Source organism: Cynocephalus volans, chromosome 1, assembly GCF_027409185.1.
Source record: "Cynocephalus volans isolate mCynVol1 chromosome 1, mCynVol1.pri, whole genome shotgun sequence".
Taxonomy (NCBI): Eukaryota; Metazoa; Chordata; class Mammalia; order Dermoptera; family Cynocephalidae; genus Cynocephalus; species Cynocephalus volans.
In genome coordinates, this window is record NC_084460.1 from 277,436,268 (window position 1) to 277,461,464 (window position 25,197).

General features: G+C 32.8%; 1 protein-coding gene across 1 annotated transcript in view; it reads right to left on the minus strand.

Annotated features, from left to right (window-relative positions):
* The window catches only part of IKZF2 (IKAROS family zinc finger 2), a 144,713-nt gene that overhangs the window by 38,845 nt on the left and 80,671 nt on the right, over nt 1-25,197 (minus strand). Inside the window, exons 5-6 of the mRNA XM_063087486.1 lie at nt 12,681-12,947; nt 5,520-5,687 (exon numbers count right to left, since the gene is read on the minus strand). Coding sequence (XP_062943556.1) covers nt 5,520-5,687; nt 12,681-12,947 — 435 coding nt within the window. The remainder of the gene's footprint in view (nt 1-5,519; nt 5,688-12,680; nt 12,948-25,197) is intronic.

The window sequence follows — 25,197 nt, forward strand, 5'->3', positions numbered from 1 at the left end:
CTATTTTAAAAGTTAAGATAAACTAGGGAAAACTGTAAAAAAAAATTAAAAAAAAATAAAAACGAAGAAGAAGAAGAAGTTCAGAGAAGGTGGATACAACTCTTTAAGTTTGGTAGTAGTAAGTGATCAGCCAGGAGAAAAGATAAAACGTTGTATTTAGCTTCATATAATACAGCAGCATAGGGAGATTTTAAAGAGCAAATTAAGTGACTTGACAAATTCCCACAGCTAATTTGCTCAAGCTCATCTAAAACCCAGATGTTTTGACCTCCATCCAGAGAGTATTCTTTTTTTCTTTGCCATTAGGAGTTACTTTAACATACTTGAAGTTTTATGGAATACACATAGGGTTGTATCATGAATACCATAGCATAGTGGTAAGAACACAGACTCTGGAGTCTGACTGGCTTCGTTTGAATCCAGGCTCTGCCTGTGTGACCTCTTTTTGCCTCAGTATCCTCACCTGTACAATAGGAGTAATAATAGAGAGAAACACCTGTAAGTGACCTCGTCTTGACTGCCTCTCTATTCCCTTTCATACTCATGGCTATCCTAAAACACTGAATTCTCGGAGCTCATAGGCTCCTCTTTGGTACGTCCAAGTACAAGCCTAGCAGATGAACTGTAGTCACTAAGAGTTAGATATGTTTGTGCAGTTCCACTTGTCTGTTTTTTCTTTTGTTGCCCATGCTCTTGGTGTCATCTCCAAAAGATCATGGTGTAGACCAATGTCAATGAGGTTTTCCCTTATATTTTCTTCTGGCACTTGCATGGTTTGGGGTCTTATGTTTAAGTCTTTAATCCATTTTGATTTGATTTTTGCATAAGGAGTGAGATAAGGGCCCAATGTCATTCTTCTGCATGTGAATATCCTGTTTTCCCTACATCCTTATTGAACAGACTATCCTTTCCCCATTGTGTGTTCTTGGTATTCTTGTTGAAGATCAGTTAACTGAAGATACACAGATTGATTTCTGGGCTCTCTATTCTATTCTATTGGTCTATGTACCTTTGTTCATGCCAGTACCATACAGTTTTGATTGCTGTAGTTTTGTAATATATTTTGAAATCAGAAAGTATGATGCCTTGAGCTTTCTGGTTCTTGTTCAAAATTTGGGATGGCAATAACTTATAAAATACTGAGAAGACTCAGAATGTTGAATGCCCAAACACTTCAGAACCATCCTTGCCAGAAGATACAGTCCTTGTCACTCCTCACCTTGTAATCTAAGGAAACCAGCAATCCCATATAGTAAAAATGACTTTCAATTGCTTTAGCTGAGGCAGAAACCCAATTAGAGAGTAGCAATTATTTTCAGTACTCATTCCAATTACCTCTCATTGCCTACAGATTCTTAAGTTAAATCCTAATACAGCTAAAACCAAGGCCTGATCCAGGAGGAGATAGCTTAAACACTGAAAGAATTGCAGAACTTTGGCAATTTATGTCATCAGGAGTCTAGGTAGCATAGAAGGGAATGGAATCTAAGGATTTTATGTTAAGAGGATGAACGAAAATGCTAGAGCAGGCCAAATTTATCAATATGTGTGCATTCACCTAGGATTTGGGATTGAGCGTATTGCCTTGAGCAAGTGGTAATGACTTGCTAATTAAATCCTTAACTCAATGCTAGCTTATAGAGTAAAATGTTAAAATGGCAAAATCTTCCTGGCATACTAAAGTGGAAGAAATATAAAAACTCACATAAGTAAGAATATTGAAATTGATCTATTATGGATCACCCTATTCAGCCATTCATCCACTACGCTTACCCTGGAAGCGCTTGTGGGACACACCCTTCACCAAAGAATTAAGAAATATGTTGGTAAGGAAAGAACCAGTATACTTGAAAAGCTTTATGGTAACTATCTTCTCTAGGATGGAGAGAACAATGGTAGATGCTGTAATGGATCAGGGTTCCTGAGTTCAAGGCATGAGTATAATCTCAGAGTGGCAGAGGCTATGTGGTAGGATTTAAACAATAATTTGTTAGGTACAATCACCTTAACAAGCCATAGGAATGGGGTGATAATCAGAGTGTTTTGTGCCACATGTGGTGATGGATAATTGATCATCGAGTCCCTAAGAATGAAACAGATGGATAGACCTCCAATCTGCTTACTGACTTGCACAGGCAGAAAATGTCTAGGTCTTGTGGGCAAAAACCCAACTTGAGTAGCCTTGGAGGGGATTCATGACCTCTTATCCCATGCCTAGAGTTAAGCCTATTTACAGAACCCAAATCATTCAATTTTTGGTGGAGAATGACTTATTATTAGAAGGGGTCCTGAAATCTGGCCACAGATGTATGCTGCGAATTTTCCTCCAAGCCATTTTAGAATCACCTGTGGCCATTTATGATGGTGACTGCACATCGGGAAAAGAAAAATACCAAGTCCTTCCAGGAGTTATTAGATACCTTTATTAGATTAGTTCTGAATTGACGTTAATCCCTGGAACTCAAAATGCTTACATTGATTCCCTGACACATGGAAGGAGGGCTATTTTAAAGAGCTAAGAAATATGCTGTTCAATAGAAATATGTGAATGACATATGTAATTTTAAGTTTTCTAGTACTAACATTAAAAAGGTAGAATTCATTTTAATACATTTTATTTAATCAAAAATATTATTTCAACATGGAGCACTAACCATATTTAGGTGCTTAATAGCCACATGTGGCTAGTGGCTACCATATTGGACAGCATAGTCTTACAACTATCATCTCTCCCAAGACAGCAAACTAAAAGAAATAATGTATCTATGGGTTAATTATAGATATTAGTTAAACCATCAGAAAACTGAAAGATGTTGGGGTGGTGATTCATACTATATATTTATTTAAACTGTTTATTAGGCTAACACATGACCTAGATTGTTCTGTGGATGAATTCAGACTTAATCACACCATAATGCCAACTGCAGATGCAGTTCTAGCTGTAGAATCTTTACTGGAGAATATTAACATAGCCCCGACACCAAGTATGGAGCTACTGACTTGACTTCTTTTTAAAATAGTTCCTATCAACAAAGATAATCAGAAGCAATTTGCCTTTACACAGAAGGGACAGCATACTTTCACTATCTTACCTTAAGGCTAGATCAACTCTCCTCTTTCTGTAATAATATAGTCTGGAGGAATCTCGTTCATCCTGACATTCCACAAAACATGAAGCTGGAATATGACATTCATGACATTACGTTGATTGGACTTGGTCAGCAGAAAACAGTAAACACCCAAGATGCCTCAGTAAGATATATGCTAGAGGACAGGAGATAAACTCCATGAAAGTTCGGGACTTTCAGCATCAGTGAGATTTTATGGTCTGGGCATGCTGAAATAGATCCACTGTAGTGAGTGATAAATTGCTGCACCTTACACTTTCCATCATGAAGAATGAAGCACAAAACATGGTGACCTCTGAACTTTGGAAGTAAAATAGATCACATTTGGGTATGCTGCTCTAATACATGTACTAGGAAACCCACAAGGCTGCCAGTTTTGAAAGGAGCCTGGGGCAAGAAAAGGATCTATAGCATACCCCTGCCATGATAAAAGCTGCCCTATATCTTTGGCTCTAAGATCCAGCAGATCTAATGATTTCTGGAAATGTTTGTGGCAAACAGAGATGTTGTATGACATCTCTGTCAATGGAAGCCTCAGAGCACAGATCCCTATTGGTTTTGTTGTAAAGATATGTGATCTTCCACCAACAACTATTCTCTGTTTGAAAAGCAGCTCCTAACTTGCTATTGGACTGTGACTAAGACTGAGCACTGGACTATGGGACTCCAAATGACTATGTGGCACAAACTGTGCTTCATGAACTAGGTGTTATTTGATTCAATATATCATAAAATAAGATGTGTATAACAGCATTTCATTGGTAAATGAAACTGTGACCAAGCAATTTTGGGAAGCTACTTGCTCATGGTACGCTTGGGCTTCCCAAAACTGTTTGGTCACCCATCAGATAAAGAACCTTGTCTTGCCCAGTGGCAGAAGGTAAAGCTAAGGGGAAGATGGAATTGAGTGGAAGAAGAAAGCTACAGCAATGAATTTTGAGTTCTTTGACCAATTAGTTAAGCATGGACCTTAGCCTGAAAATCTATGTGCTACATAATCCTTGGACAACTTGATAATACTTTAATAAGCTAAAGGAAATACCTGTCATGTCTTAAAAGTATCTTTCTATAAAGTATACTTTTCAAAATGAAATGATGCCACTTTAAGGTATAATTTTCATAACATAATGTTAAAATAAAACAAAATGTCAAAGTTGGAAATAAGTGAATAACTTTGAGTCAGGGAAAAAAGTAAAATACACACTAAAAATATTTTGTTTTAATATTTGCATTAATTTCATTTTTGTAACTGCCCCAAACTTAAGAATAATGTTTAAAATAGTTTTATATGATTCACATTCATGTTTATAAAACAAAGTACAGCCTTGAGGATTAACAAGAAAAATGGAAAGAAAGATAAATACGAGCATTACATCACAATCTTAAGCACTCTCTAATACAATTTGTCAATGTAGATAAAACTATCACTTCCATCATATCGTCATATTAAACTGAAAATTTAATATGTCATTATGGACAGAAGGGGCATATAAAGCTGGCTTGAGAGTATTCTATATTAATTTTCTACCCTTAACTTCTTGGTTATGACAATTCATGTGAAAGTCAAATGAGATTATTCAGTTTTCTGATCATTCTTTCTCTTTTATCAACTATATTCTAGCATTTAAAAAAATCAAATTTATTCCAGATTTTTTAATGATTTATGAAGCAGAGAAAAGTTTGAGATAGTGCCCAATGACTATAGTTTGAGAACTAAAGAAACAAGGAGAGTTAAAATTAAATATAAAATACTCAGCTCAGTCAGATAGAGCACGGTGTTGGCAAAACCAAGATCAAGGGTTCAGATCCCAAAACCAGCATGATGATCAAAAAAACAAACAAACAAAAAACAAACAAAAACAAACAAATACTCTAACAGCTAATTTTCCAATAAGTATAATGCTTTCAAGTTTAAAAACGGTAATATTTGATTTCTTATTGAGGTGTCAGCATGGGCACTATATTAGTCAAAAAAAGAAAAATCGCAGCTTTTATCTCTTCTATAGTAACTTCAGAATGTAACCATGATATTTCACTAAATCTTCAATAATCCTGGATTAAACATTACTACTGTATTAATAACTGTAAAAATTTAAAAATCACAGAAAATTTACATTACCACTGCTTTTTCGCTCCAATATCTTGAAACAAGACACTCTTCAATTGACAGTTCTCCTTTTTGCCAATCTACAAGTCTAAAAATGCAGGGCCATATACATCCTGCAAAATTTATCAGTTATTTAACGTACACAAATCAAGATATTGGCTAGGTCATTCCTAGCTACACACCAAAGCTATAAATTACTTAGGATTATTCCATAGCACTCTCCTGAATTTTCATATTTTAGCTTTCTTCTCAAAGAGTTGTGTCTCAGAGTTGGTGATACTTACCAGAATGGGTCCTGAGGTGTCCTGTGAGGGCGTCCCTTCTTCTACAGGCATAGCTACAGAAAGGACATTTGAACGGCTTCTCTCCAGAGTGTAACTTTATGTGTCTCAGAAGGTTGCCCTTCTGAGTAAAAGAAGCTCCACACTGGTTACAGTGGAAGGGACGTTCACCTGCAGAAAAGAGAAATAGGAAAGATCAAGTAAGTTACGTGCAAGTGATTAATTCGCCATCCACCAGAGCCAGTTTTCTATGCTAACAATATTCATCTCCCACATAAACCTTCTAAACATTTATTTTCCTAGAATTTGCTTTGCTAATACCAAAATCTCAAGCTTTGTGTTAAGTGGCCATTTCCCCACTTCATATGAATTTGACAAGATTCCTGTTATTGACTCAAAAGAATAACAATAATAGTACTTAGCACTGGTTGAACAACTAGGTGCCATCACTTTACTGATTTACTGGTTGCTTTACATACAATATTTCAATCCTCAATTGACAATAATTAGGTATTAATTTCAATTTCCAAATGAAGAAATTGAAGATCACATATCAAAGTATCTGATTACAGTCACAGAGCTAGTAAGCACTCAAGCAGATAACTGAACCTGGTCAGTTTGACTACAAAATCTTGTGCTCTTTATTTTACCATGTTATCTCTTTGAAATTGACAGAAATTTTGAGTTGGAATGGATCTTTAGTCTAACTACCTCATTTAAGGAAAAGGGGGCCAAAAAGTAGCAATGAATGTTCATTACCACAAGATCTCCAAATACAGCCCAAGTCTCTTGATTCTCCTAGTCACTAATAGTAAAACCTTTGGCAAAATTTCCTGATATATCAAGGGAAGTCCAAAGAAAATTATTCATGTGGACATTTCCTGAATATTCTCTTTATTTTGTGGAAATCATTTGTTTGATAGAAATCTTTTCTCCCTTTTATATTATCACTGATATTGCTATAAAATTATTTAAGCCTGAATTATCAGTTCAGTCTGTTGTCATCAGTTTGCTGACACCTATGTCATCAAATATAAAAATGTATATGTAACAAAGCAGTAAAATTGGCAAGTGGGGTCCAAATTGATAACATTATCAAACCATGAAGAAAATACTATTATTTTAAGTTTGTCTATCTCTAAAGATAGACATGAAATAAATTATAATAAACACATAGTAAAAATGTATCACACTAAAGCTGAAAGTTTAGGATAAAAAGAAAATCATAAAATAATTCTCTTTTGCTTGAGCTAGACCATTTCTGTACTTGAAGCTAGATTAAGACTATAGTTTTAATAGTTTTAACAAATTTTATATTGACTTGTCATATTCAATACATCTTTAACTGAAACTTCCCTAATAATAGTGATTAATGAAATCTTAATTTTGGGGGGCCCTTTTATATAATGTAAACTCAGTGATTCTTTTATTAAAGAAAGCTAGAAGGCATAAAGAAGATAAACTGTAGTCACTTTCTGGCAGCAACCATTATAAATTCTATCATACAGATTTGTTAAAAAACCTAAAGAAATTTAAAAATTGATAAATTTTCATGTGTATGTCAAATTCTGTAGTATTTATTCTTTTGGGAACTTAATGAGGTAGATACCAAAAAAACCCATTATCTATTTGTGTGGTGGAGGTTAAGGTTTTTTTCTCAAGACATCCGGAACTCTTAGGAGCTAAGTTTACGGAAGGTCCTATATTGATACATTAGGTTGAAAAAAATTATCCATCATGTTAAAGTTACCTTAAATTGTATCTTACTTAACTTGTTTGATTCACTTGGTAAAAATCTAAAACCACTCATATGAAGTCTTACAAAATAATCAAAGTTCTTAAGTAAACTTAAGTTTAGCAGATCTTCTTTATTTTACACACACATATACAACTAAACTTCTTTGATTTTTTTTTTTCCAATTGAATAAAAGTCTACAACTTTATAAAATCAGAATTTTCTACTCCCTACCCCTGCCATGGAATTAGTAATAAAAGACAGAGGTACTACCTTTACAAATTAATCTTTTTAAAGAAAGCAGAAAAAGCATATCTAAATTATACTTTTAATTCTAAATATTTGGTTTAACTTTTGGAATCTTTTTATGTAAAATTTTCCAGAGAAGTCACAAATTAGTATGCAATAACATTAAAAAGGAATTAAATTAGTGAATGTGGTAAGAAAAAAAAATTGAAATCATGTTTGCCTTTGGAAAATACTCCTATAGCATGCTGACTTAAATTTTCTTTATTTTTTAAAGAATTTATTTTTTAATGGAAATGTATTGATTGTACATATTTATGGGATACTGAGTTATATTTCAATGCATGTAAACAATGTGTAATGATCAAGTCAGTATACTTAGCAAAGTCACCATCATAAAAATTTACTGTTTCTTTGTGATGAGAACATTTGAGTTCCTCTCTTCTAGCCATTTGGAGACACACAATAAATTATTATAAATTATAGATACCTAGCACTACTGTACACCATTAGAACTTATTTTTCCTATCTGGCTGTAATTTAGTGCCCATTAACCAGATTTTCTTTAAACCTCCTACAATTTTTGAGAGGAAATACTTAAAAATTTTGAGTAGTTAATTCATTATTCAAAATAATGCTAACTAAAAAAACAATAATAAGGATAACGCTTTTTAAAAAATACTTTAAACATTTCCCTAATTGAGTTTTTCAAGACTAATGACAGGATAATTTAGCTTTTACATTTACAAAATAGTCCAGCTATCTTTGATTTTTTTTTTTTTTTTTTTAGGAAACTACTTCTGAATTTACATGCTCATTCTCAAAGTGGGTAGGAAAAAATGAAAGGTGGTCTAGGTATATCTGAAAATATTGCCAGGTTGCTGAGTGTGTAGGAAGCAATATGGAGGCCTTTGGCAAGTCCCCATGGCCATGGGAAGTAAAGAACAAGGCAGATGAAGTAACCAGTCATGCTCCCTTTTTTGATAATAGAAAAGGGACCCTGACAACAAGGCACTTTGATTTCAACCAGGAAAGCCTTCGAGAAATACTGATTTGAATTATGAATGTCTTGATCAATGCTTTTTTACTTTTGGTCACTAATTCTATAGTTTTCCTCATTTTAGGTTGAAATTTGCTTAACTAGTCTTAACATCTCGATTGTACGAAACGATAATTCTTTCAACAATCCAGTTGTTTCATTGTGTTCCACACTAAAGTTAGTTGGAATTATAGTGAAATGCTCAATAACACTACTGTTGGAGACAAGGATGAAAACAGAGGGTAACATAACTTATGAGTGAGTTTTTTTTTTTTTTTTAGTATACATAGTCATATTTCAGGAATAATTCAAATATAGGACTCATATATATATCTGTTTAATAACAAATAGAAAGTATATGAATTAACTCAATTTTTGAAAAAGCCATTTCTATAAAACATCAGCAACCCTTTTATGCAATGTAGTGGGATATTTCCTGGCCTAGGCATTACAGAGATATGTGTAAAATTATCTGGTAATTAAATAAAAGGTTCAGTTAGCTACCATTTGTCTGCAAAAAGTACATATGCAAAAAATTGCATATTGTCTATGCAACTTTAAATAACACGTCTCAATTATTTCTTTTTAATAATTTGCTATTTAACTTGACTGAATTTCTTAGTCTGTTTTGAGTCGGTTTAGACTTTGAAAAAATATTAATCACAATCTTCTTCATATGGAATCAAAGTTAAGAAAATTCCACACATTTACTAGCTACATTAATAACATTTTAAGAGTAATCTAATTTTAAAAAGTAGATGTTTGTATCTTGTGATAGCTATCTTCCTACTGATGAGCACAAACAGTTTGGACTAACCACTCTGGATCCTGGAGAACAATTAAGATACAGTCACGATCTCCTTTGTGTCCATTCTCAATCCGCTTTTTTTACAACCCAGTCTACCAATCTACTTGTCTATTTTTATTTATTCCCTGGATGAGGTTATATACTGTTTTTATTATGTAATAAATTATATTTTAATATCTTATGCACTCTCATGAACACATATTTCTAGATCTGTGTTTAAATATTAAATTGAAATGCAAATATACATGCGTCAATTTGCTTCGGTGAATCAAAGACAGGGGGTGCTCCTGCGTTCTATGGAATGACCACCTACAAATATGCAAAATCCCAAGCACCTGTTGAGAGGTTCTTGGAGTAAGAGAATGGCTCCACAAAGCTGAAATGTGCAAAATATGGTGCTGAAACTTAGTTACAAAGATGGGAGTACTCTATCCCAAAGAGAGGCAAAATTAAGGATATTCTATATCTATAATGCTCCCATCAATTTTTGTTTATACATGAATTGATGTACTACCCCTACTTGTTTTCCTCTCCCTATATTGCCAGTGAAGAGTGCCTGGAGTATCCAATGACAATATTACCTGATTACTTACTGAAGTAGCAATACCAAAGAAATAACATCAAGCCATTAATAAGACACTGGAATTGGCACTTCAGTAGAATATGAAAGAGAAAGAAAAACTGAATTAGATCTGATACTCCATGTCACTGTAATGAATTGGGTGGTAATGTAACTTTTTTCACTATCAATTTTATGTTAGATATTCTATGAGCTAAAAACACTCAAAAATATGTTTCCTAATGCTTTACAAGGATTTAAGACAGTGCCTTTTATATTAGTTGTAAAAAACTGGTAAGAGAGGGAAGTTCTAAAATGAAGATAGTAGTTCTATTAAGGATTTCTATTAAGGTATTAAGGAGTTGTTAACGTTTGGTTAATGACTAGATTCTGACTATGTTTTTCTCAATCTAGTACAAATTAAAGAAACACAAATAAACCTTTTATTCTCAAATAGTACTAAAATGGTGTTGAAAATGTCAGGACCCATTCAGATATATGAACTAAGTCATCAAAAATATGTATTAAAGTTGCTAATTTAACGATATATCCACAATTTCAAAGTCAACAAAGCATGGTAGGTATCCTAAGATCCTCCATGAATGGCTATTAATGTCAACAAAAATATCCCAAATCTGAAGAAAGCAATAATTTGTAAAGAACTCCAATAAACATTTATTAACAAAAAAAGTTCATAGTCTAACAAGTGTACTTGAAATGGTTGTTTAGTCCATTGTCCTTGCCTTCACTAGTTGAATGAATGTCATATTCCTAGGACTTGTGGAAATCTGTGTAACTACAAACATTTTCTATGCCAATTAGATTATTTTCAAAATTAAAGTAATTTAATTCTACCATAGTAGTAAATATCAAATGGACAGTAGAATAGGTACGTGATTATTACTGTTATTTACAAACTAACAATCTTCATGGATATCACTGTAGATTCAGTGAAACATTGATTAACTTGAATTTTCAAGAAAGCGTAATCTGGTTCTTTGAATTTTCTTAACTCAGAATATAAAGTGTTTGAATTTTCTTAACTCAGAATATAAAGTGTTTTTAAAAACCATCTGAAAAGATGGTTTTCAGATACTCTGCAGCCTTAAAATTAACACTATACGCAATTCAACCGCAAAGCTGTTAGACTGATTTTGTTTAGGTTGTATTTTACTAGGTAGGAGAAGTTACATCATCACTATGACACAATGAATATATTATAACTAACTCGTTTGTTTGTTACTGCAGTTAGAATTACTTTATGAGCACAGACAAAAAGTAGAGTCATTGTTTTATAGTCTTGTCCCTTTTCTGTTATCAAATTTTACCTAAGACGTTTAAAAAAATTAAAGGGAAAAATTTGCATTAGCAATATAAATATTTTGAAACATGGTGCTGCTCAAAAAAAAATTCACATCAAAACAAAATCAAAAATGTAACTACATGGTTGGAATAAGTGTCTATTCTCTTAAGCCAATGATTTCGATTACAGCACTGATTTTAATGTGTAACTTCTCACTGCAATTTAACAAATACCAGGCTTTATAGTAATACTTCACAATAAATTGTTGGTATACTGATATACCAAGCATATTGTATTTGAACAAAAACAGTCTAGGCATCAGGAAACCTTAGTTCTAGCCTCAGCAATGCCCTTACCTATGTAAGGGATAATGCACAAACCACTTGACTTGTTTTTGTCATGTGTAAAATGAGAGGTTTGGACTAAAAAGACTTTGATGTACCTTGTATCCTCATGTTTTAAGCACCTAATTATTAAATTATTCAGAAGTAAAACTTTTAAATAAATTTCTTTATTGTGATTTATCTCTCTTCCAAAAGAGCATCACATTTTAAAACTCTGAGAATATTAGTTATTAATATTTTACTGCATACTTCTACTGCGAATTATAGTAAAAGCTACCATTACCTTTAAACCAATTTTTACATGAACTTGAAACTGTTTTTTAAGAGTTAATGGTTCCCCTATCTTACCACAACCTCATTTCTGTTGCCTTGTTTTTTGTTTGTTTGCTTTTTAATTTTGGCAAAGAATTTGAAGAGATTTCAACAAGGTCTTTTCTTTTTCCTTATGTTGGTGGTTTTCATGAAGGACTGTCCATCTTTAAAATGTCTAAAAATATACATGAAGTTAATCTGAGGGCTTCTTCCTCACCCTATTCCATGATTAGACATTCTGACCTGCACATCCTTCATCCTTTGTCATATTTGATCCTATACAGCTCCTTGCAGGTGTTAAAGCCAAAAATTACAGGAAGATGGTAACATCCCTGAACTATGGAAAGCCTGTGGTAGGCAAAGATTGATTGCAAATTTTATTCTAAGGAGCTAACTAGACAAAGTGAAAATGATTCACCCCTATATAAATGGATGAATGCCATTCTGTAGTATAAACTCTTAGCTAGCAAACTATATTACCTGCCCATGGGTATGGTAAAATATGTATAGAAATACAAAAAGATTAAGTTACACAATGAAATTCTCCTATACCTTTTGAACCCTTATCATATTATTGCTATATTAAGAACTGTGGAAACTGAATCCCAAACTTCTTTTCTGATATGCTATTCAGATTTGAAGGCTGGAAGTCAAGACCCAGGCTACTCTCTGCTTTTCAGCAATCCAATACTAGCAGAATTCTGAAAAGGTAGTTTCACCATTGCCACCCCTGAATAAAAAGGAAAGAGAATAGATGTCAGGTAATATCAACATCAGATGTCACAGGCAGTCATCAGGTTATTCTTTCAGCTGCTTACCAGTGTGACTCCTTTTATGTACCATAAGCACATTGGGCCCAATGCAAACCATGCCACAGACGTCACATTTCAGTTTACCATTCGGAAGCCGGATTCCTCCCTCGCCTTGAAGCTCCTGGACTTTCCTGTTGTCAGCCACTTCGCTGCTCTCAATTAGGGGCTCTTCTAGGCTGCTACCCTCATCATGGCCCCTGATCTCGTCTTCGTGGCTCAGGGGTTTCCTGTCACACTCTTCATCACTCTGCATTTCTAGCTTTACTGAATTTGCTGTAATTTAAAAATTAAAGAAATGTTAAATACATGTATGTGTTCTTATGTGACTACATCTCTTTTCCACCCACTTCCATTCTTTTAAATGGGTAAGAATTATAGATTAAGTAGAATACAGTCCATCACCAAATGCCATGTTCACTCATATTGTACTGTATGATATTTTAGTGAAGCTTTGGCATAAAAATGAAGATGGTTCAGGAAAGCTGTAGGTAAAAAAATGACCCTCTATTTCTGCACACATTTATTTCTTTAACTCAGTTATTTACTGTTTAAGCAAGTCTTTAAATAATTCTGGTATTGGCTTTTGAGTCTGTCACTAAGCCTACTGAGACTAAGATAGAATTATGGATGAGACGAGATTAAATATTGCTTAATTTACTGAGCCATGCCTCCTCTTAATTTAACAACCATTAGATATACTTCATACTCTCTGTTTCACATCACAGTACTTGTGTAAACGTGCTTCTGAACAGAGCAAGAGAAACAACTCAGAATCTTAATCCAGCAACTTTTGACACATGAAGATACACTGTTAAGGCAAATGTTCTAAAATCAGACTAAACACATATATTCAGTTAAGAGCCGTAAAAATGTAGGGCAGGGTACACATACCTAACAAGCTCTTAAGTTACTCTGCTTTTTTTCCTAGATGAAAAAAATTCTGTATGGGACATATTAGTCTGCAAATCAAAGTATTTTAACTCTGATCTTTGCACATCGAAAAGGAGCTAATGACAGGAATGGCATATCATGCGTGTTCACACTTGAAACTGTTAAGAAATTTAATGCCTTCTGTTTGCTGTTCTTGGACCATCCCACAGAAAAGTTGGAATTTTGTTAGCACGGCCCTCATTCTGGATTGCTGACAAAGTCTTTTCACAGAGCAGAAGCAACCTTTAAATGAATATCAGTTTTTTATCCAGTGATCTTGAAAATTTCTTAAGAAATCATATCAAAGTTACTGAGCAAAACAAATTATTTGGTACTACTTGAACAGAGGAAATATTTTCATAAAAAGGAAGTAAGTTCTTTTCGCTGCAATTGTTTTCTGAGAGAAACCACACATTCTGTGATTTGTCATTGTACTTATCTTGACAGGGAGTGCTATTAAAATGGTTCTTCCCCTGCTCCTCTCCTTGGAACGCCCCTATTAGCTACAGGCAGTGTGGTATAAGAGTACTCACAGTACAACCTGGAAGGAATTGTTTAACCTCTGAATCTTATGTTTTTAATTTGCAAAGGAGATGAATTCAGATTACTGAATAAAGTTTAGGTTTTATCTATTAAGAGTGACAATGCTTAAATTCTTAAGCATCTTAAAGAACTTTTGTTCTCTATGTCCTCCATAAAATGGGGATGACAATGGTACCACTTCCTGGGGCTGATGTGAGCATTAAATGTATAAATATAAGAATGTGCTTATCTATCATTTGTCTCTGGACGTACAGTGCTGTATTTATTCCATGAGGTTTTTGTGAAGATTAATTAGCTTATAAGTATGTGAACTATAGTACTCTAAGATCTACAAAGGGACACACATCCTTGCTAGACACATCTCAAATAGAGAAGCTCTACTATATTGAGTTTTACCTTAATTATGAATTGATACTTCCTTGCTGGTTTGTGAGAAGAGTAGGGACAATATTTTACACATCTTTATATCACCAGCATACTCAAGAACTTTGTGGTATATAGGAGATATTCAAGCAGTACTAAGATGTTTTACTAAGAATTTTATTGCTTTAAACTTATTTTGTATGTTTAAAGAACCCATGCACATAGTAAAGAAAAATCAAACAACATAAAGGATAAAAATAAAAATTAAGTCCTTTTCTACCTAAGGCTCACAAACCCTCAGTTAATGTCTCAAAAGCAACCAATATCATAACTTCCAAATTCAGAAATGTGTCTGAAGCCATTTTATAAATGTAATGTAATTTATTAATTCAGATTCCATCATTAAAAATTTAAGATTATTTCTTGTTTGTTTCTATTTTAGACATTATTTTATACCACTTGGAATTGCCTATCTGACAGGTCAAAACTGGTATTTCACTATAGTTTTTAATATGCATTTAAAAATTATGACTGAAATTAGGCATCTTTTTCTATTTTTAAATGTTTATTTTTTTTTCTGAGAACTGTTTATCAAAGTTGTCTGCCCACTTTTCTACTAGGTTTTCAGTCTTTTGTCATTGAATTTAAATGCTCTTTATGTAGTAAGGAATTTAGCCCTGTGTTTACGATGTGTTTTGCAAATATTTTGGTTTGGTTTATCTTTCTACTCAGGGTATTTTTTAGCATAAATGCTAATTTCACATGTTTACTTTTTAAAGTTTTCAATTATGGCTTCTGGGTTCTAATATCTTGCTTCAATAGGATTTTCCATACTACAAGAAATTCTCCCATATTTTTTTCTGTTAAAGAAGACTTCTAATCGTTGCAAAATGCTATTGGTTACTCAATGCAGTCCCATATTTAATTCATAATTGTCATTAAAAAATTAAGAAAAAAAATGAAAAGCATGACTTTATAAAGCATGACTTTATACCATCCTGTGAGCAAACTGTCCCACATGTTTATTTCAAGTAATGTACTAAAGACTAGAGCTTCACAGCAATGCCATCACTTGACTAAACTCGCCAATGTTTGATAAGCTACATTTAATGAGCATAAAGTCTACCAGAATTCCACTTTAAGGACTACAGAAGTATATACCTAAAAGTGTAGTTTTTGAGACTGAAACTACAGGCCTCTTAAATTTCAAAACAGCACAGAATTATGAAAAATATGATCTGATGTACAACATTAAATTATCATCTCTAGTGAGAATATAATAATAGGGAAATTAAAACAAAATATCAAACATAGATAAAAATGGCATTTAAAGAAGTATCAGATATTACAAGGCTGGCTGGTTAGCTCAACTGGTAGAACATGGTGCTGATAACTCTAAGGCCAAGGGTTTGGATCCCCGTACTGGACAGCTGCCCCCCACCAAAAAAACTATAGGATATTATAATTACAAGTTAGAACCTTCGATCCACAGAAGAATATAAACGAAATAAATACAGAAAAAAATGTATGTTTTTGCTAGAACTGAAATAGAGAAATGGTAAAGATATAGTAATCTTTTCTCTAACAATACTATAGTCTAAGAAATTATATGTTTATCATGTATGGATGTATATCCTTTTGCTGTACTGATATAGTAAATCAATAAAGTGCAACACATTTTAATGTGTATTTATATATATATGTTGGAGATTAAGTTTTGCTTATATATGATGACCGATGTATAAAGAAAAACCCATAGCATTTAATTTTTAACCCATCTCACTAAAATTTGTCTGAAATTCTAAGATAAAAGCAATTAATCAAACAAAGTAATCTTTGAATCTTACTTTTAAAAGTTTTATCTCATCAGAGAAACTTTCCCATGATTTATTGTCACTATTTAAAATGTTTCTAATTAATGCAGAGTACCTAATATTTTAACTAATAAATAATTAAATTAAGTGTTTGGTAAACTTACATACACTGTAAATTATAATTTATATATTAATAAAAGAGTTGTATAATGACTATTTGTATATGAAGCTATTATAACTATTAATCATTGCACAATAATATTCATAGTATTTTACTTTTCAAATCTTTGAAATTAGATTTTTGATCTTGATTATATGAAATTTCTTTTACAATTTGCTAAAAGAAGACATTCTCATAAGTGGACTATAAAGATGAGAGCTTGTTAATTTGAGTAAAATGAAATCTTGGTATTACAAATCTCAACACCAAGAGTTATTTTTCAAGCTTGTTTCCCTACTATGAAATAAATGATGTAAAACTCAAACATATCTGTGGGAATTTATATACATTATTATATACTGACAAGCAATAAATGCTTAATAAAAAAAGTATTTTGCCACAACAATTATTAGCAATAAAGGGGGATATAAAATAAGATTTCAGTAAATTGGTCAACTTGTTCTTTGTTATTCAATGTTGTAGCCACTAATAACTATATTATACAGATATTCGAATATTTACAATGAATAAAACAAAGATATTTAAAATATGTAATTTTGCTTTCTTAATATAAAGAAGATAGGTTTTACATTTTAAAACAAAAGTCAACTTTTAGAGGATTAGTAATCAAGAAAATGCTATTTTTTTTGTGCATAGCAGTCAATAATCGATGATAAAAATGTTTCTTATACTGAAGTTGTAATGGCTTTTCTATTTAGACTTAGATTTATCTCTAATTGTTCTATCCATTTTTTAAGTTGACTCTGAGGCTTGTGAACACATGAAAAGGATAAGTTAGAAAATCTTTATGATCGAGTTTATATAACAAAAGCTTGCAATATATTTCAGGATAAAAAGTTCCACATATATTTTTCCAAAAGATTGCTTCATAATGCAAATATGTTTATGAATTCTAGCTTTTCCCCCCTCTTCTTATCTATGATTTCAAAATGCTATTTCATAAACATTAGAATTTAATCTTATAGATGGCCATAAAAACACATAGTTTAGTCATCTCCCTAATGACCCTACCAATGTGGAGAAGTACAGAGATTTACACAGGAGCTCTTTTCTTAAGTGACTTTCAGGCCAAACAGTGATAAAAGTTCCTTCACTAACCATACTAGGCACTCTGCACTCAAACACCTTTATAATTATCATTGTTTCTAGTTATATAATAACGAATGGATGGTTACACGAGACTTGCCTTTAATTCACTATATGACAATAAATAAAGAGATAACTAAATAAAGGCATTTACACAGATAAACTGATATAGATTTCTGTAAAAAAAAAAAAAAAAAAAGAGAAGAAAAAGAAAAAAAGGGTAGAACCTAAAACCAAATGAAGCAAAATTATATTATTTTGTAAATCTGATAAAAATAAATTTAATTCAACCTATGACATAATGGAAATTTTCTTGCCAATACTATCATACTTCAAAAAGTTAAAAAATAAAAGCAAAACCCAAATAAATACCAGATAAGAACGAAATGGAAAACTAAATGTACAATGTTGTTATATACACTCATAGACCTTATATTTATAAACCTCATTCACCTCAACCAAAAAGAAACAAAGAGAACACTGAATTCTCTTTAAAAATCACTGAACTAGGATACATTTATTAAGTACCTACTGCTAGCCTAACACATTGCTAAAAATGATAGCAAAGGTCTAAGACTAAAAGTAGAAGAATATTACTAACTTAAATAAACCCACATTAACAGAATAGTATGTACTCAGAAATAGCCTATGAAAGAGTTCATGAGTAAGAGTACAGGAAATATTTTACTAACATATACTGTAATAAATTTATTGAACTGAACAGTTCATAAGTATAAAGAGGTATTTCCTTAGAAATTAAACATTTTACTTTACTATTTTTTATTTCATAACTTTACCAAGTCACCTATCAATGCAAGACAGCCTATGATTTTGTGATGTCTGGTAACTAATGTCTTCAAATAATAAAAAATTTTTCAATTTTTAAAATTTTAAGAAAAAGATCATTTTTATATGCATGGTGAAATATATGCAATTAATTTTTAATTGTCAAATTTGGGGAATAAATTCTACCCTATCATTAGAGTTTGGTTTTCATAAATAGTCCTATAAGTTTTAAATGGCAAGTTCTAGAAATACCATAGTAATCAGGACTGAAAATAGCATTGTTAAAATATTTTTGAATATCTAAATTGAATTTTCTACAATTTAAAACTTTACTATTAGTATGACCTGATTCTACTAATCCATAAAAAGATGAGTCAAGTTTACAAGCCAGGAAAATAATGCAGAGGGATTATGATTTATTTTCTCTATTTGTCAGGATATAATATTTATTGATCTTATAGAGTACAAAACAAACTTTCTAAATTAATTTCTATTACAGTAGGGGCTTATTTCTGTTTAGTTTCCAATTATATTTTCTAAATTTTAATTTTTAATTATTAAAAGAAGTAAATACTATGGGAGTTAAAGAAATATTTGTTCACAGTACTGAGTAAAAGGTAAAATATCATTCTTTATTTAACCAATGAGAAAAGGCAATCTTTCAGATGTGATATATAAGTGGACTTTTAAATGTTTGGTTGCTATTCTGTGAGAATTCAAGAGGACACGTGAGGGATTTTCTGACAAAAGCATCAATTTCTCCTAGTCTGCCAGATACTTGAAATAGTGTTACTTACACACACTAATTAAAACAACATGTTTTTCTAATAATCTGTTGAAGTTGCTTCTGCACTAATATAGCTCTCGCTCATTTAAACTTTCAAAACAGAAACACCAAATGTGATTAAATCTGTGTTAATAGCCCAGCAGCTGTTTAGATAATGTGTTAGCATAATCATTTACTAAGAATTTACCAACAGTCTAAAAAATTAAAATAAAATCACCACAACAAAAATTATTTTAAAGTATATGCAATCATTTTTTTTTATTTCCTCAACAAAATTTCATGTGATATAAAACCTTTGTTTGTTTTAACTGCGGATAAATAAATGGGTAAGTCTTACAAAACAGCTCCCTCACTACATCCTTAAAGTATTCGTTTTATAAATGGTTGGGCAAGTCTAGACACTGGTTTCACTGAACTGCAGCTGAGCCACTTGTGGGTAATATTCTAAGTCTGTACATCACATCGCCTCATTTTTCTCCCTATTCTCTCTCTCCTCTCTCCAGTAATAGCTAGATTATGCATTTCTTAAACCCACTGAAGTAATTCCAGATCAAGACTACTGATTTCTGAAATACTATTAATATTCCAAGAATAGTAGTGTCGTAAAAGTTACTCTGCACCTGAAAGCAGGAAACTAGGGTCTCTACCTCCCCCTCTGTTATGTAACTAGTGGGAACTTGGGAAATCTGTTTATCCTGACTCAGCCACCTGTATCATCTAAAATATGGGAGAAAATAACACTTGATGTTCTTGAAAACAGCAGACTAGATAAGATAATCTCTTGTAAACTAAGGAATTAGGATTCTTTTAATAATAATAGCAGTAATTATGATAATAGAAAGATAAAATTTACAGTTTTCATAATTTGTAAAATAGTCCGTCTCATTTGATACTAAAAATGACTGAATTGTTGGTAGGGAAGCCACAGATAAATATTGAAGCATAGTTGTTAAATGACTTTTCAAAGAATCAATAATTAGTAAATGGGAGCCTGATATCAATTCAAGATCTTCTGCCTCTTAGCCTACCCATCTTTCTATGACATGATACTTGTTCACCAATTAAACAAGTAACTGACATTAGTATTATATTTAGGACAAAAATCAGTGATAGATAAACATCTTTCAGTTGCTATAAAACTATGTCCATCAATTGAAGAGGATACCAGGAATTCAAATCCGAATGGTCAGATACAATAAAGATACTTTAAGTCTCCACAAACCAAACTACTGAATTAATACTTTCTATCAAAACTGGAATGCAGGTCACTCAGAACAACTGCCTCCTAATTTTTAAATTTGCTTTAGTCTCAGGGCAGAGGTAGGCCCAAGCAGTACAACTAGCTGCTGAACAATCTGTCAATATTCAATCTTCTTCCTTCTCCCCTCCACTTTTCCCATTCATTTCTAAATTCCTTGTCACGCTATGGTTTATCAATGGTACATAAAAACAGCAATTTGAGGAATAAGTCAATATTACAAATTTTAATCTCTAAACCAACAGTTTATGGCAAATGGCATTTCAGGACTTCCTGTGTGGTCAAGTTTTGACTGTCTTGTGTCAATTACTGATAAAGAAAAATCACACCTGTGAGCAGCTCATGTAGCATTTCATTTACATTTAAACAGATCTTCACAACTAAAAGAAACACAGAAAAGGTGTCCTTCCTACCTTACTGAAAAAATAAAACAAGGAAGGGCAAAGCATCTAACTCGCTCATGTTCTCTCACAATGCATGAAACCTTATATAGCATGCCCATCATCAAAACACACACCTTTACCCAGCACAGTGGCACCACTGTGGCCCAAGAATGAAGTTTCTAGTTTTTGACGGACAACTATTTCATGAGAACCATATAATGTGGAGAAAATAAGCCTACTTTAAGTAGAGCTACAACAGGCAAACAAAAATCTATCCCTTTATCTACTATCCTTTAAATGAAACATAGTATTTGCCAAGTCCTAAAGATTCAATATCTGCCATGTCTTACATATCCAACTCTGTTTTTGCATCTTCTTGGGCAATACAACTACTTTGAGAGCCTCATGACCTCTCACCTGGAATGATTTCAACAATTTTCTAACCGGTTTCTTTTTTTCAGTCTTTCACCATACCCTGCTCCCCCAATTCATCCTATACTCAGTTATTTGATCTTTCCAAAGCAGAACTAATGTTAATCTTCCAAACGTCTTCACTGGCCACTGCTTACAAATTAAATATAAGAGTATTGGTGTGGAATTTAAGGACCTCCATAGCTTAGTCCCTCCCATCATATCTCTCAGCCATATGTCCTATTAGTCCTTTAGTCACTCATACCTTTTCCAGTCAAACTGTTCTCCACACTCTTCCTGGAGTGCACCCTATGCATCTCACTTTACTGTTTTTTTCTGGCTCCTGTCATTATTTTCTGGAATAGTTCCCCTATTTCTATCAAAATTGGCACACCATTTAAGGCTCACTTATCTACTACCCTTTTTCATGAATGTTTTCTGAGCACAAAGTTCTTTTCCCATGAACCTTACATCACCTTACATTACAGTGATTTCATTAGTGTATTTTCCTTAACTCTATACTACCTATAGTGTAAGACCCTTGAAATCAAATACTATTTTTATTCACAGTGTAAAACCATCCTTCCTTAAATATACTAAGCACCCAATATATGTTTGTTGAATTGTTGCTAATTTATATACTATACTACTCTTTTTAAGTTACCGAGACCTTTCATAAATTAACTATAAGTGACAATAAGTATAACAATACAGAGTTAGATTTTAAACACAAATAATCAACATAATGTTAATTAAAGGACCACTGTATGAAAGGATAGACTTTAGGCGCATTATATGTATCAAATGATTTAATCATGACAGTCACTCTGTAAAGTATATAATTTTGCCCTCATTTACAGATGAGGAAACTGAAGCTCAGAATGGGTAAAGTAGTACATCCAAGTAATATTTAGAGTCAGAGCAGACACTAGCACCAGAACTACCTGATGACCAAATTCTTGCTATTTCCTCTATATCACCAAAAGCAGAGCAACTACTAGATATCAATAGAGAGAAAAGGATGTCAATATGTTAAAGAATGTTAACTTTGAATCAGTGTATACTTTCTGTTATGTTTTTACGTCGCATCCAGGTGTAGTAGTTTGCCAGTTTCAGGTAAAGAGAAATTTGTCTAAGGCCTGTTTTGGAAGAACACCACCTTACACTGCCAAATTTTCTGAACATGTATTTTATTTCATATAAGAGCAATCTACTTTGAACTGGTGGTTTGGCAACCATCCGCTTAACATAACTGTGGGAGGTTTGTGAAGCAAATTACATTATGAAATTATCTCTTTAATAAGAGGAGTACAAAACTCAATCTAACTTCTGCAAGAAGTAAAATCATTAGTGTAAAATCCAGCCTAGTGGGCAATCCCTGAAAGGACTCGCAACATAGGATTGCCAGAGGTCACTAAGGACGCTTCAACCAGGTCAGAAGGCAGTGCTACAGAGAAAGAGATAAGGAATGGAGCAGGGTTTCTACTACTGGGTAATTGCAACAGAGGGAGTCACACACCAAATCTGTGTGACTAACTTCAGCAGCTTTACTGAGTCTCTAAAGTGATGTGACAGGGGAATCCAACAGTTTACCATATCCTGGGTTCAAATATCCTTAGGTCATACATACTGAAATGCAGGTTACAGAAGTTTCTTTCCCTGGTGTTTTTCCATAAACAAGTCATTATTTGTCTGAATCAAATAAACAGAGTCCACACTTGGCCCTGAGATGCAGGCAGGATTGATTGGAAATGTATAACCAATAAAATGTATCAAGTAGTGGACAAAGAAAAAACTTGTGGTGTTTAAGGGAAATTAATCTATACAACTGCCAAGCAAATTTTAACAGATCAGTGCCAGATATTTATGTTTTACAATGTAGCAGCAGCAGCAGCAGCAACCGCAATATTTTACAATGCTTATACCTAATTTCCTATCCCTAATGAATGGACACTACGTCGGCATACAGAATGCACACATTAAAAGGTAAAAAATAATTACAAAGCAACATATGAGCTACCAGGTAAAAAATGGAAACCCTGGATTAGAATACCTGTGTTTAAACTCTTAACATGTGTGAACAAAATCACTTAATCTCTCCCTATTTCTTACTGTAGAAAGGGGGGATAATATCCTCTACAAAATAATTGTAAGATTGGGAAAGCGTGCAGTCACTTAGAGCAAGCAATACAGCCCCGTGGTTAAGAGAATGGGATCTAGATCCAGTGACCTGGGGTTTAATGCCAGGTTCTTCCATTTATTAGCCACATGACCTTAGAAAACAGAAGTCTCAATTTTCTCATCCTTAAAATGAATATAATGATAATAACTGCCTCCCAGGGTTGTTCTGGGAATTAAATATAATTGTTTATACAACATGCTTAGAGCTATTTTGCTTCTTATTAACAGACTATATGAAAGCATTTCATAAATATACAACATCAAATAAACATAACTCTAGGGATATGTTTACTACAGGGATGTACAGGGAAGATACAGAAGGCTTCATGAAGGAAGTGGCATTTAAGATAGTACTTACAGGTTGGTCATGATTTATATAAAGAGAAAGGACAGATGGCACTCAAGATAGGGGCAAGCATGAAAAGAGAAAAAAGGCATAAGTACATGTTGGGTTTGAGTGACACCATTTTTTCTGGAATGCATACTTTCAATGAGTAACATATAGAATATTCTAAAATCAAACAGGGTTTAAAATAGAGTAAAGCATACAAGAATTAATGCTTGAATGGCAATAATTTCAAAAGACAGTGCTGTCCACTTATTAGCAGACTTGTGTTTCAACAACTGAAGTATGAAGAAGGGAATTCTTAAGAAATCACTCAAAATTACTCACTAAGCACCTGCTCTGTACCAGGCACCATGATGCAGCAGTGAACAAGACAGATATGGTTCCTGCTTTGATGGCACTTGCAAAATGTGTGCATATTAACATATATGTATACCTTTGTTTTTCTTTTATATGTGGACAACTATGCACTGTAGTGTGCTGAGAAATACAATGACGCAGAAGCATGGCCCCCTCCTGAATATGCAACTACAAAATCTTAGTGCAAAGTGTAGAGCATAATAATCAAGAAATATTCTCATAAAATCTCCAAATCAAAAAGATAACTTCTTCTGACTGTGTCAAGAAATATTCTCATAAAATCTCCAAATCAAAAAGATAACTTCTTCTGACTGTAAGTAACTACTTTAAACACATCATTCTTCTATTTGTGAACTGAAGTTTTGATTATTCAATGAGTTGTCTGTCTCCATTTCTAAATCACCCTTTAGCCAGCTTTCCAAAGCTCCTTACTAAAGTACAGTTAGCTCTCTGTATCCACAGGTTCCACATCAGCGGATTCAACCAATCACAGATGGAAAATATTAGAGAAAAAAAACCCAATAAAAAATAACAATACAACAATAAAAAATAACACAGATAAAAACAACAATACAGTATAACAACAATTTACATAGCAGTTACATTGTATTTGGTTCTATAAGTATACTAGAGATGACATAAGCTATAAGGAGGATGTGTGCGGATTACATGCAAGTACTATGCCATTTTATATAAGGAACTTTAACATCTGTGGATTCAGAGGGTCCTGGAATCAATCCTCCAGGGACACCGATGGATTACTGTGTATGAAACACATTGAAGTGATGACATAGTTCTATGTACCATAGAAAGCGAAATAGATAGACATGTCTGATATAGTTAAAGGGCATATAAATGGCTTTTTTTAAGCTTATAAAGGTAAGATAAATGTAATCATTTATCAGATGTAAGAAAGTTCCTTCTCCATTTAAAAACTATTCTTTTAAAATACTTGATGTTTTCTGGTCAGATAATATGTTGACTAAAATTTATATAAACTGGGCTTTATTTCTTCTACAAACTTGTAATTTAGCACTGAAGATCTCATGTATGCCAGCTGTAATTGCACAGATTACCTTTTAAGAGGTATCTGT